The sequence below is a fragment of the Pteropus medius genome, unplaced genomic scaffold (genome assembly GCF_902729225.1).
Source record: "Pteropus medius unplaced genomic scaffold, Ma_sr-lr_union100, whole genome shotgun sequence".
Taxonomy (NCBI): Eukaryota; Metazoa; Chordata; class Mammalia; order Chiroptera; family Pteropodidae; genus Pteropus; species Pteropus medius.
The window spans coordinates 18,150,703-18,170,383 of record NW_024340701.1 but is presented as its reverse complement, the minus strand read 5'-3'; the positions used below and the strand labels follow the sequence as shown (position 1 = coordinate 18,170,383).

Below are 19,681 nucleotides of genomic sequence, written 5' to 3'. Positions count from 1 at the left end.
ACCAGGCAACACAGCTAAAATGGAACGTTCAGTTTTGCCTGACGATCCCTCCAAGCGCACCGCCGATTGCACCTCCTGGGACTCCTGCTGTGGTGCTGAAATCCAAAATGCTATTTTTTGTAAGTACCACCTGGCATGTGTTTGTGTTCAGAGGCTCTGAGGAAAAAGCCATGTGAGGATGATTACCTTTTGGATACTTGCAGAAATTATCTGTTGCTACCAAATATAGGCCCAGATTCCTTAATTGTCAATTTAGAATTCATGTAATCATGGTTCCTTTAGTAATAACAAAGTTATTGAACTAATTATGTGACAGTTGCATCTTAATCATAATATTCAGTTGTTTGTCACATTTAATTTTCTTTTGCTTGATCTATCTTAATCTGACAGAGTAAATGATAGTGCCTTTCATAAATTTAGTCAAATGTTTATTCTCTTACTATGTTTTTATTCTCTTTGTGTGTGTTGCGTGTCTGCAGCTTCAACTAACCCAGAAAACATCGGTCCCTCCCCAAGAACCTGTTAGTATTATAGTTCCAATCATTTATGACATGGCTTCAGGTACAACCCAGCAGGCAGACATTCCCAGACAGCAGAACTCTTCTGTTGCTGCTCCCATGATGGTCAGCAACATTCTGAAGAGGTTTGCAGAGATGAACCCACCACGACAAGGTACATGACCAGTAGATATTTTATTGCATATATGTTATAAAAATTCTTTTGAGAGATTACCCCTTCTCCCCTTTGCTCCCTCCTTACCCACCTCGCCCCCAGTTCTAGTAATAGAGGTCTGGTTGCTGTGGCCCTCTTAATGTCTGCCTGTCGCTTTCTTCCTTTCTCACTGGTTCTTCGTTTTTGTCCATGTCTCTGCTGCCTGGACTTTATTTTTGTTAGTGATTTACTATTGGGACTGACCCAGTTGCTAATGCCAGAAGCTTGTATTTATAGCACACATTGCCACAAAGCCCTAGGTTAGGATGATAGAATATTCCATGGCTGTGAATTCCTGCCCTACCATCGATACCCGCCACTCTGTACATCACCAAGTTGAAATGCATGTCGGTTTCTCATATTTCATGGTTCAATCATGACTAGATTGTATCTTCTAAATGTTTTGTGAAGAATAAAAGCTGATACAAATGGCATCACTGCTTTTTGGGCTTCTTATATAAGTTCAGGCGGGTGCAAGTGGACCTTCACACCAAGTGTACGATGAAGCTCTCAAACTGAGCATTTTCAAGGAAACAAGAATGTTTCTGGCAAGATAAACAAGGTCCCTTCAGTACTGTAGTAGCCTATGCTTAACACATAACTCCTGGCAGTGCTAAATTTTTGGTTATAAAACAGCTCAACAAAGAGAACTTTTCTTCCAATTTTGCTTATTTCTAATATTAAGGAAACTTAAATTTGCTTATTTCTAATATTAATGAAGTTCTCTATATCTTTCTGTTTAGAATAATATAACAGAATTATGTTTTTAAATGAGGGAAAGTTGTTCTCTGAAACATTTTTAGGTATCACAGTGTCAAAATTTTACTAAGAAACAGGAATCATGGAGAACTTATAATTTTAGCTGTTTGTTTCCCTATATTGCATACATAGGCTTTATGTAAGTTCTCACTCAAGTATAGTTTATAAGGAATGCACTGGGCAGTAGAGAAGGGTATGCTTCTTTTGTTGTAATATTTCTTCCACTTCTTAAAATTTTCTGCTTTCATCTTTTGACTTATCTCTTCTTTCAGCTAAAAATAGGTCCTTAAGAATCAAAGTTTAAAATTGTCAGAATTTTCAAAGTAGCAGTCCAGTAGTACTTTAATAAAGTACCATTCTTTCACAAGCAGATGACTATCATCATGTCTTGTGGAATTTAAAATTAAAAGGAAAGAATGTTTTCTTGTCATCAAGCAAGTTTTTCTACCTATCAATAATGAAAATATTTTTTAAAAAGAAAAAGATATAACTTCTTTTATTTAAGAAGTTGTTGGGGGTATTTTGGACGTATTTTTTCTTGTTTTCTTTTATTTCTACCATAGACCGGGTTAAACCTTTGGATTTCATTTTCTTTCTGTACCTTAATTTTCCAGTGATTAAAGAGAAGGTTGTAGTAACTTGCACAGGGTCACTGCACATCCTGCCCTTTGCCAGAAGGCCATTATTCAGTTGAGGTCTTCAGTTCTCTCACTTTCAGCCACTGTAGTGTTAGGCTATGCTCTAGGGAAGGGATCCAGCTTTTGGTTTATAATATTTACAACTGGTTTTGGTTTATTATATTGAAATATTTTAATATTCACAAGAAGGAAGAGGCAGGGAATTTAGTTTCTTTGAGCAAAGGGGAAATTGAGAGGATGAATCATTACCCACCCCCTAAACCCATCACACACCCCTCCCCTGTCCCCCGGTGAAGTGCTTTTAAGAAAAACCACTTTATTTTTGTATTAATTGATTTTAATGTTGACCTCCAGAAGTTGATGATTTCCTTCAAATTTGGTAGAAAGCTCCAGTAGAGTAAGAACTGCACCATCCAATATAACTGTCACTAGCCACATATGGCTATTTAAATTTAAGTTAATAAGAATTAAATAAAATTTAAAATTCAGTTCCTCAGTCATACTACCTACATTACGAGTGCTTGGTAACCACAGTGCACATATAGACTATTTCTTTCGTCACAGAAAGTTCTATTGGATGGTGCTGTCATAATTTTATCTGACCTTTAATGCATCATTAGAAAGACACCACTAATGTGACTAATGCATAAATATAAACTAGGTAGATCTTTTCATTAGATTCAAAATGCATAAGCAAATTGTCAGTAGCCTTGAAGCTCAACTTCAAAGGCTTACTCAGTGCTCCAGTGTCTGTAGAGAAAGTTGAGGTATATCTTCTTAAATTGAAACCTAATGAGGGCTTGCCCAAAATTTCCTCATGAGTGAAAAACAAAACCCAAACCAAATTATCATCTGATACTTAACACCAAAGTTTAATCCCCTATAACCTGTGCCATTAAAATTTACTCTTTTATTTGATCTTTACAGTTCTTACTAATTTTAGATTTAATTACCCCTACCCCCACCGGCGTGTTAACATCATCTTTCCTGTATTGCGAATAGCTAATGACCATTTTTCTCTGTTGCAGGTGAATGCACAATATTTGCAGCTGTTCGTGATTTAATGGCTAATCTTACACTGCCCCCTGGTGGGCGTCCATAGACACTATTGTTTTTAAACCAGGAAGGCTGACAAATGAGACAAAACAACAAAAAAAAATCTGAATTTAGCCTTCAGTTTAAAAAAGAAAAAGGACTTTTTTGACTTTAAGAGCTAAATATTCTAAACTGGCAAAAACTTTCAGGGTGCACTTCTTTCAACAAAAAGACCGTCAATCTTTTGTATAGTGAACTTGTATAGTGTGTTTAAATGGGACACATTTCAAACTAGGTAATAATACATCAGTGTCCACTTGCCAGTAATAGATTTAATATTCTGTTTTATACTATAAAGTTACGGAAATGCCAAACTTGTTTATTTAATTGTTTTCTTATGTTTTGGGTGTTATAGTCCTTTTTTGTTTTTTGTTTTTTGGTTTTTTTTTAAGGCAGGTCTGTCATTTTTGAATACTGTAAAACTGTGATAAACTTTATATTGAAGCTGTATTTTAATATGACCGCTTTGAATCCTTACATGAAAATGTTCTGGGAGTTGTTATAAACACATCCCAAAGAAGCAATATTTAATAAAACTAGGTTAAAAAACAAAAAACAAAAAAAACAGTGACACTCACTTGTGTGTATATCAGCTCTATAGACTTCTCAGGGCCTCCCTTTATCTTTAACCTGGTGGGGCCAGTAATTAATTTCTAATAGTACATGTCTGAAATTTGACCAAAAATATCTGCTTCTTTGTTTCAAGTTTATTTAAACATTCCTAAATTGGTGAACATTTAGCACTTTGGTTGTCTTTCAGTTTAGGATATGGGTAAAAGGAAAAGAACCCAGTCTTTTAGAAGAGACAGTGAGTACTTCATATTAATCAAGGATCTCAAATGCTGCAGTCATTCAGATCTGTTGAGGATGTGGTAACTTTTCTGTTAGGCAAATTTAGTTTACAGGATACTTCTGCATACAGCATTAATTAGGAAACAGAACTTGAGTGTTCTGCCCTTGCATGAAGTTTCTGTGATGTTTCTTTATCTTGCTTAACTTCTCTCCGTACCTTCCCCACCAAAATTGGGGTTATTGTAAACAAAATGATAAAATGTTTTTCTTGGAAGAAACCTGGCCCAGTCCCCTCACTTTGAAGAATCCAAGATTCAGGGCCTGTCCAGGGTCAAATGGAGTTTCTGATACTAACAGATCTCAGCAGAGTTTCTTTTTGGAGCACTGTGCTGTTTCCCCCAGTCAGTCAGGAGCTTTGATAAGCTTCCAAGAATGTGATCAGGAGCAAAGGTCTTCTGGTGACTTGCTGTTATTTGAGAAAGTTTTTTAAATGATAATACCATGCTGAGTTATCTGGTCACTGTAATATTGGTTCTCCATTTAATTTTAGACATTTTGTCTAATTATACTTTAAGATGATTTAACTGAGCTTCTGTAACTATCAACTACCAAATTCTGGTTTCAAGCATCTCGCTGCAGTTATATCAGTTCTCAACTTTGCTTGATTCTCTATTCATTTCTGATCAGAGTTGAGGCTTCTTTGCCTTTCTTCTATGTCTTATTTCTGCCGTCATCTGCTTCTTGCCCAACTCTGCCGCCATTCAGGAGCAGGTGACTAAACTTTAATCCTTCCTTTAACTTATCCTTCTGCTTCTAGTTCTCTTTACAATGGTAATCACATCAGTTTAGCAGTCTAAGATGTCTTTATCAAGGGTCAGTCCTTTTCTATTTGGAGCTGAATCCTTTCTTTCATGTAGAAATCTACATGTATATACAACAAATGTATTTTTTATCTTCAGGGTAATATTGTCTCAAATAATTTTATTAATAGAGTTAACTTTTCAGGTATTTTCCCTTTTAAGTATGGTTGGTTTTGAAATGTTAATTGCATTTTTAAACATGATGCATTCAGTAAACACTTTTTTCCTAATTATAAGTCATCTCTGAATGCATTGTGCAAATCAAAAGTGACATAGGATTCAGTGAACAAAATTTGCTTTTGATGGTTATTAAGAGTATACCCATGAATTTGAATTTTGATATTATGCTTGGTACTTGGAATTGGTATACTTTATTAAAGCTTGAAAATACTAGCATTCGAATCTTAGGTTTCATCACAAACCATGTCTTTGCCTCTTTTGTTACCCAGTTTCAATCAAAGGGACTGGATGCCCACAGAGATTTTTCCTAATAGGTGGTTTAAGTCTTAAAGTGAAGATGTTTTCAATGTGATTTTAGTAATTTTAGTAATAAATAAAACTTGTACAAGTTTCAGAGAACTACCAACTCTCTAGTTAATTTTCATGAAGATGTTCTGGATAGTAGTATGGTTTAGTATTAATTTAACCCTGAAAGAAGAAATTGGTCCTGATTTGCCACCTTTCTTCTATCTGCTGAAATGTCATTTCAGAATGTATAGAACTACTTTCAGAATTAGGAAAAAAGCAAAAACTTCAATAGAACATATCAAGTTATTAATAACGGGCTGAACTTTATATTTGGAAATTAACTCTGAGCTGAGTGCAAGCATAAACTAAAATATACATTATTTTGAATTTAAATACCACTGATAATATTACTGTGTTGTAGTTAACACAGTAACCTGTTCAGCCACAGGATACTAAAGGTTAGTCATTCTTTGGACCACGGTTAATTTGATACTGCAAGAAGTATAATTTTGCTACTCTAAATTCAGATCCAATTTCAACATAAAAAGTTCTTTCTTTCATGATTTTTCCCCAAAGAAATACCTATTATGTTTTGCCTTAATATTATTTATCACCCAAGTGTTCTTGATATAAAATCAGTAGATTGAAATTTTTAAGAGAACTTTTGTTCAGGGAACTTAGAGAGACAGAATGGGAAAATGTTAATATATATTTCATTGTTTTTCATTTGGTTTGATGGGAATGGACGGTGTGTCTAAGGGAATGATTTGAAATTTATTTAGGATAGATTTAGCACTGAGGTTATTCAGAATAAATTAGCAGAGGCCAACCAGCATTGTGCTGCACAACTCCAGGAGACCATGATCTGTCTGCTCACAATTTTATGTAAATTGCCTCCACTTTGAAGTGGCTATGAGTTGTTAAAATACCTTGCCCAGGAATATACTGATTGATGAAAAGGCAGATTTAGGTCAATATAAAATAATAGTTGATATTTACAGAGAGCTTACTATTGCCAAGCACTGTTCTAAGTATTTCAACGTGTATTTAATGCTCACAAAAACCCAATGGGATAGGTATAAATATCCTTTTACAAATGAGTAAACAGGCCCAGAGAAATGAAACAATTTGCTAGATCAAATTAAGATTGCTTAAGATCAAACAGCTAAGAAGGGGCAGTCTGAGTGCAGACCTAATTCTAAACACTGCCACTTTGCTGTGAACTACAAAGTCAGGGGAAACTTCAATGTTTAGACTCTTACCTCTCAGCCTTTTGACTACACATAATTTTAACATGTTTTCCAAGCTCAAGAAGCTCACTAAACAACTAAAACTGAGATGATCTCTTGTCGTTTGGAGTTGACAGTCCATTGCCTTCTGACCTTCATAGCACAATTATTTGGAACTTAAACTGCCTTATGAGAGAAGCACTATATAATCAAGAGTACTAAATAATCATCTAAGCTCCATGCTTCAGGACGATAGAAGAAGCCCTTATCCGCCTCAGGGCGGTGCAGCCTTCCAGGATCCAGGTGATGTGTTGTCTAGTTCGCCTCTGCTAGGTGGCCCAATGGCAGATGTTTTTGAGCCTTCTGTCACGTTGGCACACCGAAAACGCATAATGCGCGGTACGAGCTACCAGCGGTCACATTTCACTGATGCCCCAATTTGCTACAGCAGTCAAGCTTAGGAACCAGTTAAGTAGACTTTCTAGAATTGTATAATGCAAGGAACATGTGTAATTCAAGAAGTGTGTCTTGAGCACTTTATACATCCCTGCAATAAACGAAAAACAGGAGCGCGTACATCAGGAGAGGGAGTCGAATCCGGCCGGCGGGGTATCAGTTTAGGGGATTATAGGAGAGGGCATTAACAATTTTCAGGTAGAAGCCTTCTGGACAAGTATCAGACAAAGCACTTACGTGTCTGCTGTCACTTAAGACTAGGGTGGGGCCCACGTGTCCGGCGAGCCAGAATACCCCGCCCGGGGGATCGAGGGCGCCACCCTGTGCGCTCTGCTGCGGGCACCCGGCACTTGGGGGTGACCTACAGGCGGGGCCGCGCCTACAGTGCCACGCTGCTTCCGGCACCGCCTAGGCTTCTGCGCCTGCGCGCTGCTATGCGCCCCGCCTCTCGCCCTGTGGCTTCTCATGCAGGCGCGGGACATGGTGTTGTCGGAGCTGGCCGTGCGCCTCAACTGCGCGGAATATAAGAACTGGGTGAAGGCGGGCCACTGCCTGCTGCTGCTCCGCGGCTGCCTGCATGGCTTCGTCGGCCGCGAAGTGCTGGCCTTCCACCGCGGCCTGCTCGCTGCCGACCCCGGCCTGGGCCCCCGCGCCACCTGCCGCAGCGGCTCGCGGTGCAGCCCGCGCGCCCGCCAGGTGAGCACCTAGCCCGGGGCCTTGACCACAGCCTCCCAACCCCATCCGCGTCCCCGTCCCGAGGGTAGTGTCCCATACCCTCCCCCTGGTGCGGGGCCGACCGCAATGCCTGGGGCTCAGATGCCCAGACCCCTCCCCTCCCTTTCGGACCCTCCTCACCGCCGCCCCGTGTAGTTTCAGCCTCAGTGTCAGGTGTGCGCGGAATGGAAACGGGAGATTTTGAAACATCACACCAACAGAAATGGAGACGTCTACTGGGGAAACTGCCGGCCCGGCCTCTGGCCGGTGGACGCTTGGGAGGTGGCCAAGGTAAGCACCTGCGGTTGGTAGGGTTGAAGGACGTCACCCACCAGGTAGGAGTCACCTGGAGCCCAGGGCCTCGTAAATAGATCGAGAGAGATTGGGTATTTGATCTAGGGTCTAGTGTCTAGGCGGTTCAGGGCTGTTCTGTTGGACCCAACCCAATTTAGTGAAGTAGAAGCTTGCTTCTACCTGTCTGCTTCCTAAAGGCATTTGAGTTTGCTACCCTTGCTTGCAAAGCTGTAGTAAAGATTTCAAAAAGAGATTCTGGGGCAAGGTGTAGAGCGAACATCACGAGCACAGGCACAGAGAGAAAAACATGAAAGGTGTTTTTAAGGATAAGCGCCCTCAAAATGAGAGTAGCTCATTTTGACTCTAGTGTACCATGAGGATTGCCAAGTAAGTTAAGGGAAGTTATGACTAAAATATAAAGGACTTTAAGTGCCCATCTAAGGCATAAAACTTTGGTGAGCTGAGGATGGGAGGGTACTGTTAGGTCTGTTTTCAGATTTTGGCAATGTAGGACTTACTAGCTGGGCCAATTGGGAATATTTTTGCCGTTTTGATGTTTGCCCAAAGCCTAGTAGGGGATGGAGAGGGGCAGTCAAAATGGCCTCCTAACACAAATTAGCTTTTGGAGTCAGTCTTCATGCCCAGTTAGCAGCAGGCACAAGCTTGGTGCCTGGGAAGCAGAAATCGGAGTCCCAGCTCATCTACTGTGGTGTGACATTGGGCCAGCCTCTGTTCTCTAACCTATATCAGTGGCCCTGAGTTTTTTGGCTATCATGGACCAGTAAACCCACCATACCTGCACCTTCTTCCCTGTTTTTTTTTTTCCCAAACCATCATAGTGCCAACTTCTACTTTTACCACTACTAGAAAAGAAAAAGACTTAAAACTCTCCTCTTTACTGTGACTGTCCTCCACCTGTTTTGGTATCTGTTGTTGCTTTCATACCCTCAGAATCCTCTTGAAGCTCAGGCCACCTGTTTATGCCACTTTTTGTTGCTGTCACCTGCAGACTTAATCCAACCTTGTGTTCTTAGTTTTTCTCCAACCCCATCCTCCTTTTTTCTCCTTTCTCTGAACTTGCCTGGCCCAACTCCAGCCCTGATGACACCATCTGCTTCTTCTCAGGGGAAGATTGTACAAGGGAGCTGACTGGTTTCACTTTCAGGTTGTTTTTTTTTTTCTTTATTAATGAGTAACATATTTATTTCTCCCATCTCTCCACCCCTACCCCTTTGGCAACCATCAGCTTGTTCTCTATATCTATGGGTTGGTTTCTATTTTGTTTATTTATTCGTTTGTTTTACTTTTCTAGATTCCACATATAAGTGAAATCATACAGTATTTGTCTTTCTCTGACTTCTTTCACTTAGCATAATACCCTCTAGGTCCATCCATGTTGTCGCAGATGGCAAGAAGAAAACAGAAGCACTAATTTGAAAAGATATGTGCACCCCTATGTTCATTGCAGCATTACTAGTAATAGCCAAGGTATGGAAGCAACCTAGGTGTCCATCAATAGATGAATGGATAAAGAAGATATGGGATACACATGCACACAGACACATACACACATATACATACAATGAAATAATACTCAGCAATAAAAAAGAATGAAAGTCTTGTCACTTTCAGTTCTAGATCACGAGCCCCAGCAGTCTGGCCATGTCTCTTTATAGGCTTCTATTCCTGGAGATGACTGTTGCTGCCTATCCCTCGCCAAGCTCCCACTAATGTTCCTCCACCCTTAATCCCAGCTGCTAACCTTGCTGATGCTTCCTGGAGTTGATGAATGCTCACAGACACATTTCATCTTTATTAGACCCACCAACATATCTCCATGTGCACCATCTTCTTCTGCTACAAAGGAGGGGCATCTTTCCTCTAATCGCCCTACCCCTCCACTTGTATGTTGGAACTTTTCCCCCACTGGCTTATTCCCATTACTGTAAAAAATAGCTTTAATATTGCATTGGTTTATTTAATCTTTTTAAAAAAGGAAAGATAAGATTAAACAGAGTTATTATATGACTTAGCAATTCTACTACTAAGTGTATACCCAATGAAATGAAAACATGTATCTACACAAAAACCTGTGCCTGAATGTTCATAGCACTATTCACAATAGCCAAAAAAGGTGGAATCAACACAAATGTCCATCAATTAATGAATGGATAAGCAAAATGTGGCACATTCATACTATGGAATATTATTTAGCTATAAAAAGGTATGAAATACTGATAAATGCTGCAACATCAGATGAACCTTGAAAACATGCTAAGTGAAAGAAGCCAGTCAAGTGTTGTATGATTTCATTTATATGAAATGTCCAGAACAGACAAATCTATAGAGACAAAAAGATTAGTGGTTGCCAAGGTCTGGGACAGAGAGGGGGGTAATAGCTGACGGGTAGAGGGTTTCTTTTTGGGGTGATGAAAATGTTCTAAAATCGACTGTGGTGATGGTTGCACAACTCTGTGAATATACTAAAAACCACTGAACTGTACACTTAAAACATTTTACTGAAGTATAATTGATATAAGTTTCAGGGGTACAACATAATGATTCAATGTATATATTGCAAAATGATCACAATAATTCTAGCTAACATCTATCACCACAGTTACAGTTTTTTTTCTTATGACAAGGACTTTTAAGATTTATTCTCTTAGCAACTTTCAAATATGCAATACAGTATTACTAACTACAGTCACCATGCTGTACATTACATTTCCATGACTTAATTATTTTATAAGTGAATATTTGTACTTTTTGACCCCCTTCATCCATTTTTCCCACCCCTGCCTCTGGCAGCCGTCAATCTGTTTTTTGTATTTGTGAGCTCCGTGTTTTGTTTTGTTTTTTAGATTCCACATATAAGTGAGATCATAAGGTATTTGTCTTTATCTGTCTTATTTCACTTAGTATAATGCCCTCAAGCTCCATCTATGTTGTCACAAAGAACTGTACACTTTAAATGGGTGAATTGTGTGGTACGTTAATTATATCTCAATAAAGCTGTTTAAAAAAAAAACACTTGAATGAATACTTGGAAAATAAAATTTAAAAAGAAAAACTTCCCTGATCCATTCCCTCCAGCTATCTCCCAATTTCTCTATCTGCCTCCCATATGCATACCCAGTAGAACTTCTCAAAAGGAGGGTTTTATGCCTATTCTCTTTTCCACAATTCCTGGTGAGTCTTCAACCCCTTCCCCCTGGCTTCCTCCCTCTGCCATTCCACTGCAGCTGCCTTGCCAGGGGACACATATGACATTTAGCTGTCCAGCCTTGTCTTTCTTACCTCTCACCCATTTGGCTCTACTGGCCACTCTTCTTGAAACACTCCTGGCTTTGTGACATCATTCTCTCTGAGTTTCCTCTTACTTTCCTGGTTTCTCCTCCCCAGCCTCTTTCTGAGTGTTGGCCTTTCCCAGGTCTCTTCTGTCCCCCTCTTCTCCTCTGGTTATATTACCCAGGTCCACGGAGTTAAATATTAAATACTACCCTTATGCTGATGGCTCACAAATTTGTACCCCTAGCCTTGCCCTCTTTTCTGTGCTCCAGATGCCTATCTCTCACTGCTTACTTGACCCTTCTACTTCATTACCTCCTGGGCACTTTGTATTGACTTCTCAAGCAGGATCCTTCATCTGCCCCGCAAACCTATGCCTGTGCCCCACCACCATCTACCTAACAGACATTCTTGCTTTATCTCTTTCCGAACTCTCACTACCCTCTTTATACCTGCAGAATATCTCTGGAATCCTCCTTTCCATCTCTGTGTCACAACTCTTGCCCTTTCCTGCCTGGTTTCTTGCTGTAGCCTCCCATGTGGCTGCCTCTGCTGCTCTGGTCAGCTCTCCAGACAGCAGCGTGTGCGGTCTTCAAGTGAGAATTAGATCCTTCCCTTGCCTAAAACACCTGGATGGCTTCTCGATGTTCTGAGAATAAACTCCAAACTCTCTTCCAGAGCCAGTAAGGCCTAGCATGATCTGGCCCCCTGTTTATTTCTGCAACTTCACCTCCTACTACTAAATACAGAGACAGCAGAGGGTAGTGAGGGGAAATAAGGTGTGTTTCCCACCACTGTGCATTTAACACGTGGAACGTGGTGTGCGACACAATTTTAAGAAACAGCTTTCAGTGGCAGGGAGACAGCAGAGCCTTCCTATCAGCTTCTAGTTCTGAAGAAAAGGAATAATTACTAGAATAAAACTTTAATGACAAGAGACAAGTTTATATTGGTGAGAAGATGCCAGACAGGACATGCATTGTAATGGAAAAGAAAATCCTTGCTTGGTTTTGAGGCGGCAAAGGCCCTTCTAACTTTGGATTTTCCTGTCAGCAACAGCTGGAGTAAGCAGTTTTTTCTTTTTCTCTTTTCATGGAATTAGTCTGCCTATCATACGTCAGTTAACTTCTTTGTAGCATCCATAATAGGCTTCTTTCAGAGGGCTGCCATATCAGTGGCTGTTAAGACATAGAAAGACTGATGGTACTGGCCTCCATACCTTTTGATAGGGGCCATTCAGTGTATACCAAATTCTCCTTAATTATGTGAGGCTCAGGTGTAGGATTCCACCACTATCAGGAACACGGGGTCTGTCGGCACCTACCACGAGCCTTTTATGAAACGCCATTCTGAGCAGCATTGTAGGAGGCATCGTGGTTGCTTGCCTACTGAAATGTGTTTGTAATTTTTCATGTTATTTTTTCTAGTCCCTTGGCAGGAATGTACTCTTGAGCTTAGCTTGGTAAAGTTGTAGTCTTCAGATGTAAATTTGGAACTATTTCAAGAGAAAAATATGTCCAAGCCTTGCTATAACACCATTTTTGACATCTGTGCCAGAAAATCTTACAAAAGGCAAGATCATGCTAGAACGAGGCCCTTCTAGTATATCTAGTGCCTCAAACCCTGAGATTCCATCTTTAATTCCTGTAGAGGTTCTGTTCACCTTGCACCATTAACGTGATAATTGCCAACATTTGTGGCCTGTTTATTAGCATGTGCCAGGCACCTGGCAAGTGCTTTCCTTGCATTAACTTATTTAATTCTTGCCCATCCTTTGAGGTAGATGAAGATAGTTACCCCTGTTTACTGATGAGGTGATCTAAGGATAAGTAATTTGCCCAAGGTCACACAGTTGGCAGGTGGCAGAGCTGGGATTTGAATCCAGCCCTGTCACACTCCAAAGCCCAGGTTCTTAACTTTATACTATCATACTGAACTTTCTCAGCTTGCTTAAGCCATTTTAGTGTCTACGTTGGAGTAACTTATTTTTAAATTTTAAATCTTTAATAACTCAGCCACTGACACTTCAGTAAGTAAAAGATAAAAGGTGCTTTCTACCCATGCTTTCTGCTTATATGCCAGTAAGAAAGGATAGAAAACCAGTTATGTCAAGTGTTTAAGTATCTCTGAGAGCAGAGGGACAGATAGAGCAACATTTTAGTTATTGCCCTTGGCCAAGGCTTAGCTGTCACACTGTTCCCTGACTTGTGTTTTGGACTCATGAGGCTCTAACTTGAAACCTCAGTAAGAGAATTTCAGTCATCCTTTGGGAAGCAGGCAAGTAACATTGGCCCCAGTAGCTCCTCGGGTTGGAGGAGACTCAGGTGCCCTTTATGCCTCCCCTCCTTCAGGCCTTCATGCCCCGAGGACTGGCAGACAAAACAGGACCTGAGGAATGTGATGCAGTTGCTCTTTTAAGCCTTATCAACTCTTGCGATCACTTTTTGGTTGATCGAAAGAAAGTCACAGAGGTAAGAGCTGTCAGATTTCAATCTGTACAACGGGAGTCAGTCATGTCAGTACTGTGAAGACCAGCCAAGAAACACACCCTGTGATGCTAAAGCAGCATCTAGATGTAGCATGTGGTCTCTCCCCAAAACAGTGATGTGCAAACAGTATTAGAGTTTGCTTCAAAGTTGGCATCGCTCAAGCAGGCTAGTGGGGCTACATCCCATGCACCTTCTGTGATGTCCAAGAACTCCTATGTGAGAGCAGTCAGGAGACTGACCCTTTAGTTCTCCCTAATTGATGCTTCCTAACAGCTTGCTATTATATCATTCGCCACTAAACTAGGTAGACCTCAAATTTCTCTTCCCTGTTCTGCCATAAACAAAAGCAAAGTAATTTTCTGTATTAAAATACACACACACACACACACACACACACACACACACACACACACACACACACACAGTGATGCATCATTCATCTCTGTTGTATGCCAGCATTTGAGTCCTGCTCTTCTGAATCTCATTGGCTAAACAGTTGCAAGACCAAGTTATATAGAACTGAAGAAAATAAACACTAGTGGATAAACAAGGTCATAATAGATCGCTATGCTTGTCATATTTCCTCTGGGATATTTAGACTTTCTCTCTTTCTCCAGAGAACAGCTCTGGCACATTTATTATTCTGAGGGTCATTGAAAAGAGTATATTCGAATGGATTATTTATAATATGCAGAGAAAATACATGTATATTTTACTAGCATCCCAGCAGCTAAAGGGATTGAGAATCCTCTGTGACATCAGCAGACAAAAACTATCACAGTACAAAGTCGATCCCTTTGATATCTCTTAACGAAAATGTGGAAGAGTTTACCTGAATTAATATATGATTAGATAGTACCATTTGTCTTAAAATATAGGCAAAAGTTGGTTTTCTTTTTATCATGGTTTCCACATCAAAAACTCCCTTGGCCCAGCTTCTTGGGGCTCAGATGATATTTAAAAGATTTTTGCATTGTCTGCTTCAGACTTTGGGTGTACCCAGAACTGGTAGCCAATACTCTTGCTCTCTGGCAGGTTATTTTTAGTTAAGGGATTTGAGAGATTGTAAGAGATATCCAACCAGTCACAGGATTTCAAGGGCTAAGGGTAGTTTAGGTTTGTTTGTATTTCTTACCCTTATGAATTTATTATTCAAGTGGCAGGGAGTCGAACATCCCCTGGAGCCTTGATAGTACTGGCAGGTCACACATGTGGTTTTTGTATTTAACCCAGGCTTTCTGCAACTTTTCTTTGGAACTACGAAATCTCAGTTTATCCCCGTTTGACTTAGAAGCTTTTTATCTTTTTTTTTTTTTTTTTTTTGGTCCCTTCCTTCAGACATTGGTCAAGAGATTACTGCCGTAAGCTAGAGATCCTTTTTCCTCTTTCAGAGATGAAGGTATCTTCTATGTGGCTTCGAGATTTCCAGAGGAAGATCCAAAATTTTCTGAATGAATTCAAGAATATCCCAGAGATTGTGACAGTGTACTCCAGAGTAGAAGAGGTAAAAATTAAGTTGAACACTTCTGGCATGAAGAACTAAGAGAAAAAGCAATCACAGTCGCTCATTTAAAATTTGAAGTTTATTAGGTTTAAATGAAATTTTAGAATGTAAATGGAGAAAAACATGTCGATATGAAATCTAGAATTATGCTGGGCTGAGAAGCTTTTCTGTGGTCACAGAATGTTGTTAAAATGGATCCAGTCAGTGATGTTTAATTATAAATTCATTGAGTAATTCAGTGGAATATCTTTTCCATTCAATCGGTTCACATATTTGTTTGGTAATCCAACAGCTGTTGACATCTGACTGGGCTGTTCACATCCCCGAGGAAGATCAGCGAGATGGGTGTGAATATGAAGCAGGCGTTTACCTGAGTCAGAGCCAAGTAAATGAAATAGAAATGGAATTACTAAAGGAAAAACTTCAAGAGATATATCTTCAAGCAACAGAACAAGAGGTGTTGCCTGAAGAGGTAAAAAAAAAAAAAAAGTATTTTGTACTCTATGTGACTAAACAAAACAAAGGCGCCAGGGAGGAAGAGAACTCATTTTAACATATTGCCAGTTATGTTTCTGATTTACAAGTCAAATAATTTCCAGAAATGAATATTCTTTTGGCACAGATTAATATTGCCTTTAAACAAATATTTTCACTAATGTGTGCCACAGAATTCTGAATAAAGGCTTTGGAGATTCTCCAGGTCAAGGGGGATTGCAAAAAAAAAGTTTTGCTGGGAAAGTGCTGTTGAGCTGGGACTAACAGAATCAAATCTGAGTTTGGCAAATTGGCAAGAGAAGAAGAGTGTTCTTGGCAGAAGGAGCAGCACCTGCCAAGGCATGAAAAAATAGCTTAGACCTGGGCACTGTCAAGGCGAGCATAAGAGGCATGGTCAGATGTGAGGTGGTCAGGTAAATTGAAGCCATATTTCGAACGGTTTTCTGTGCTGTACCAAGGGATTTGGACCTTATTCCCAGAAAGCAGTAGGGAGCCAACAGATGTCTTTAAGTAAAAAAGAGTAAATGAAATAGAGCAGATATGGCTTTTAGAAAGTTAAATCTTACGGCAATTGGAGGTTGGAGACTAGCCAGGAGGCTCTTGCAGTCGTGTGAGAGTGAGAGAAAGAGGACAGAAACTAGAGTGTGGAGGAGGAGCCGGATTCTGGAGACACTGTTTGGGCAGAGCTGATGGCTCTTAATAACTGATTAGATTACTTGGAGCATGGCATGGGATTGGAAGGAGGTAGAGAAGGAGGTGGGTAAAGGATCAGCAAGGTGTCTAGGTTGGGACACTGCAAGCTAATGGTTTTAAGCCCTGATAAGGAGTGCCGGAGATATGAATCCGCTTTGTTATATGCAAGGTATTTTAAAAAAATAATGACAAACAGTAAAATTGTAGTCTAGTAAGGTTCCGAAATATTCCATCACTTGCTGGATTAGAATTCTCGATCCCGAGGAGATCTTAGCCAAATCATTTTACCTCTCCATTCCACCTGGTCCGAGGAAAGTAGTTTTGCTGGTTACCTCATTAAACACAGAGAGGGTGTTTATGTAATACAAGTGTGTATTTCATTCAGTAAGCCATGCTCCTTACTGGTCCATATGCCTATGTTAGCTGTTCTGACCTCGACACAGATGCTTCATTCAGCTTAGTGAGCTCCTTTAGTGCAGGGACTGGGTACTGCCAGTTTTTGGATGCGCCTGCCCCGGCACACCATAGGTGTTTAAAATGATGAATAAGACTGTTAAATCTTCTGTTTTCTAAATCCATGTGTTTCGTCTTGCTTTGTTTTAAAATGCCATTAGAGCCAGCCCCAGTTCTCTTTTTGCTACTGCTTTTAGAAGCAGAGTCGAACAAGAGAAGATAACCAGGAGATCAGGCTCACGGCCCCTAGTTGTCAGTAGTTTCCCCTTCTCTCAAGAGAACTGCAGTTCTTTCCTGCAGTTCTTTCCTGTTTGTGTAAGCAAAATGCATCAGCAGCAACACACTCAAGCCAGGAATCTATGTGCGTTGTGAGCTACAAGGAAACCTGGTGATCATCTTATCATATCCCCTGCTTGAGGCAGTGACCCCAAGGAGCAGGCATTGTCAGATGCAGGGCTACAAATCTGGGGTGTGAGGGCCGCCTAGGGGTGTCCCCACTCTTGCCCTGTGCCTTTCCACATGCCATGCTGCATCTTGTATCACCAAGGAGCTAGCAACTGTAAATTTCAAACCCTCATTATCTCTGTTTTACAGATAGGAAATTGGGGTTAATTGGCTTGTCCTATGGGTCCCCAAGTCTCTAGATAGAGTTGTTCTCATTTTGCATGCTTTCTGTTCAGTAGACTGTGGCATTTCTCTTGATATTTCAGTTGATCAAAACGTAAGTTCGGATTGATTGGCATGTTTGAAAGTTCAGTACTAGATGTGGTTATCTGTGTTCTATAGGGTTAGTCTCGAAAGTCAGAGGATTCAGTAAACAAAATTTCAGTGACTCTAAAATGCCATCAATTGTAAGATGCCATTAATTCAATTACTTCTAAGAAGAAAAAATGCTGCCAGTTTATTGTAAGATACTATCAATGGTAAGATGCATTCTCATTTGAGATATTGAAATATGAAAAAAAGTACATTTTGGAATTAAGAAATACAGTGATTATATTATAACCACAGGACTTGCTTGGTGAATGTTTAACAAGAGCTGTTTCTGGTGTTCATTAAAATAGTAGGGATAGGGTTGGAAAGCCAAGTTGAGGGAAAAAATGGTTAATTTTAATGGTAATTTAGTGGGACGGTTCCTGAAAATGCATCACGGAGCGTGGGAGTACCAAGGAGCGCATAGCAGAGAGAGCTCATCATCTTTATTCTTCTCTGTTTGATTGACAAGCCTTATAATATATAACATTATAAAAAGGGGCTCCCATGAAAATATACCATGCATGTATAACTGTGATTGTAAAGTATGTTCTGCTCGAGAGCCACATGGGAGCAGCAGCTGCTCAGGCCCCTCAGGACACATGTCGAGTGTATCCACCAAGGGTCCAGCTGCAGCAGAATTCAGCTGCCACCCAAGAGCCCTTTACATATTCCTGTAGGCCCTCCATGCTGTGTTAGGACCTGGGAGTTTAAAAATTCAGCTAAAGAACATTCACTGCAGTGAGTGGCTAAAAAATTCCTAAAGAAATTTCACATTCTTGAAAATCATTACTGATTTTGTAAACCCTGGTGAGGGAAACACCTTCATATACATCCATGGGGAAGCTTGGAGAGAAGGGGCAGAGACAGAATGTACTTGAGGAAGTCAGGGAAAGGATCAAAATGAAACTTTGTTATATTGCAGAAATATTTACTGAGCAAGTGGCTACGATGTGCTAGGCACAGTTCTAGAAGCGTGGTGTGCATCAGTGAACAAAACAAAGATCTCTGTAGGGGAAGACAGACAGTAAACAGTGAACATAATAAGTAAATGATGTGTAGAGCAGAGTATGGAGGATCAGGAATGGCAGAGTGGTGACAAGTATCAGGTTGCAATAGGGTGGTCAGGGTGGCCTCATAGAAAAGGGGAGACTTAGCAACACCTTGGAGGAGGTAAGGATTAGCCATGTGTATATCTGAAGCAAGAGCATTCAGATAGAGAGAATAGCAAAAAGTAGAGCTAGGGTGACTGGAGCAGAGTGAGGGAAAGAATAGTGGGTGAGATGGTGAGAGAGTGAAGGTAAAGAAGGCAGGTTATTATTGGGCCTTGTGAGCCATTGGAAGGACCTAGGCTATTGCTCCTGAGATGGGAGCAGAGGCAGAGTTCTCAGCAGCAGAATGACAAAAGGAGCACACTGGCTGCTATGCGAGGATGCTGGTGGTGCGGGGAGGGACAGTTAAAGATAAAAGCAGGGAGACCAGTTAGGAGGGTGCCGCAGTTACCAGGTAAGGAAGATGGTGATCTGGACCAGGGTGGAAGTGTAGAGGTGGTAAGAAAGTGGGCAGATGTGGCATGTGAAAGGAAGAGGCATCAAGGATAAGTCTAAGAGTTTTGACTTAAGTGACTAGAAGAATGAAGTGCTAAGTATATTTTACCTATAAAGTGCCTGGCACATGGTAGATGCCTCTCACTAAACATTTGTTAAGTATATGTAGGAAGAAAGGAATGCACCAGACACAATGCTATGTGTTTTTATTAGGTTCTTTCTAATCCTCACAAGAATCCTAGGTGCGGTTGGTATCATCATCCTTTATTTGCATACATGGAAGTAAGCTCTGAGAGGTCAAGCGTCTTGCCAAAGTCACACAGCTAGTTAATTGACAAAGCAGGGCTTCAATTTTTCTAGTACTTTCTGTTTTTCCATCTCTACTTTCTCTTCCCTCTTTACATATAAACGTGCATAAGCCTTCCCCATTCTTATTAAAA

General features: G+C 40.4%; 1 protein-coding gene across 1 annotated transcript in view; it reads left to right on the top strand.

Moving 5' to 3' along the window:
* Positions 1 to 19,681, top strand: part of CUNHXorf38 (chromosome unknown CXorf38 homolog) — a 25,161-nt gene continuing 5,480 nt past the window's right edge. The window contains exons 1-7 of the mRNA XM_039888541.1: positions 1 to 119; positions 480 to 672; positions 3,137 to 7,704; positions 7,879 to 8,013; positions 13,659 to 13,802; positions 15,169 to 15,300; positions 15,593 to 15,772. Coding sequence (XP_039744475.1) covers positions 7,474 to 7,704; positions 7,879 to 8,013; positions 13,659 to 13,802; positions 15,169 to 15,300; positions 15,593 to 15,772 — 822 coding nt within the window. The 5' untranslated portion in view covers positions 1 to 119; positions 480 to 672; positions 3,137 to 7,473. The remainder of the gene's footprint in view (positions 120 to 479; positions 673 to 3,136; positions 7,705 to 7,878; positions 8,014 to 13,658; positions 13,803 to 15,168; positions 15,301 to 15,592; positions 15,773 to 19,681) is intronic.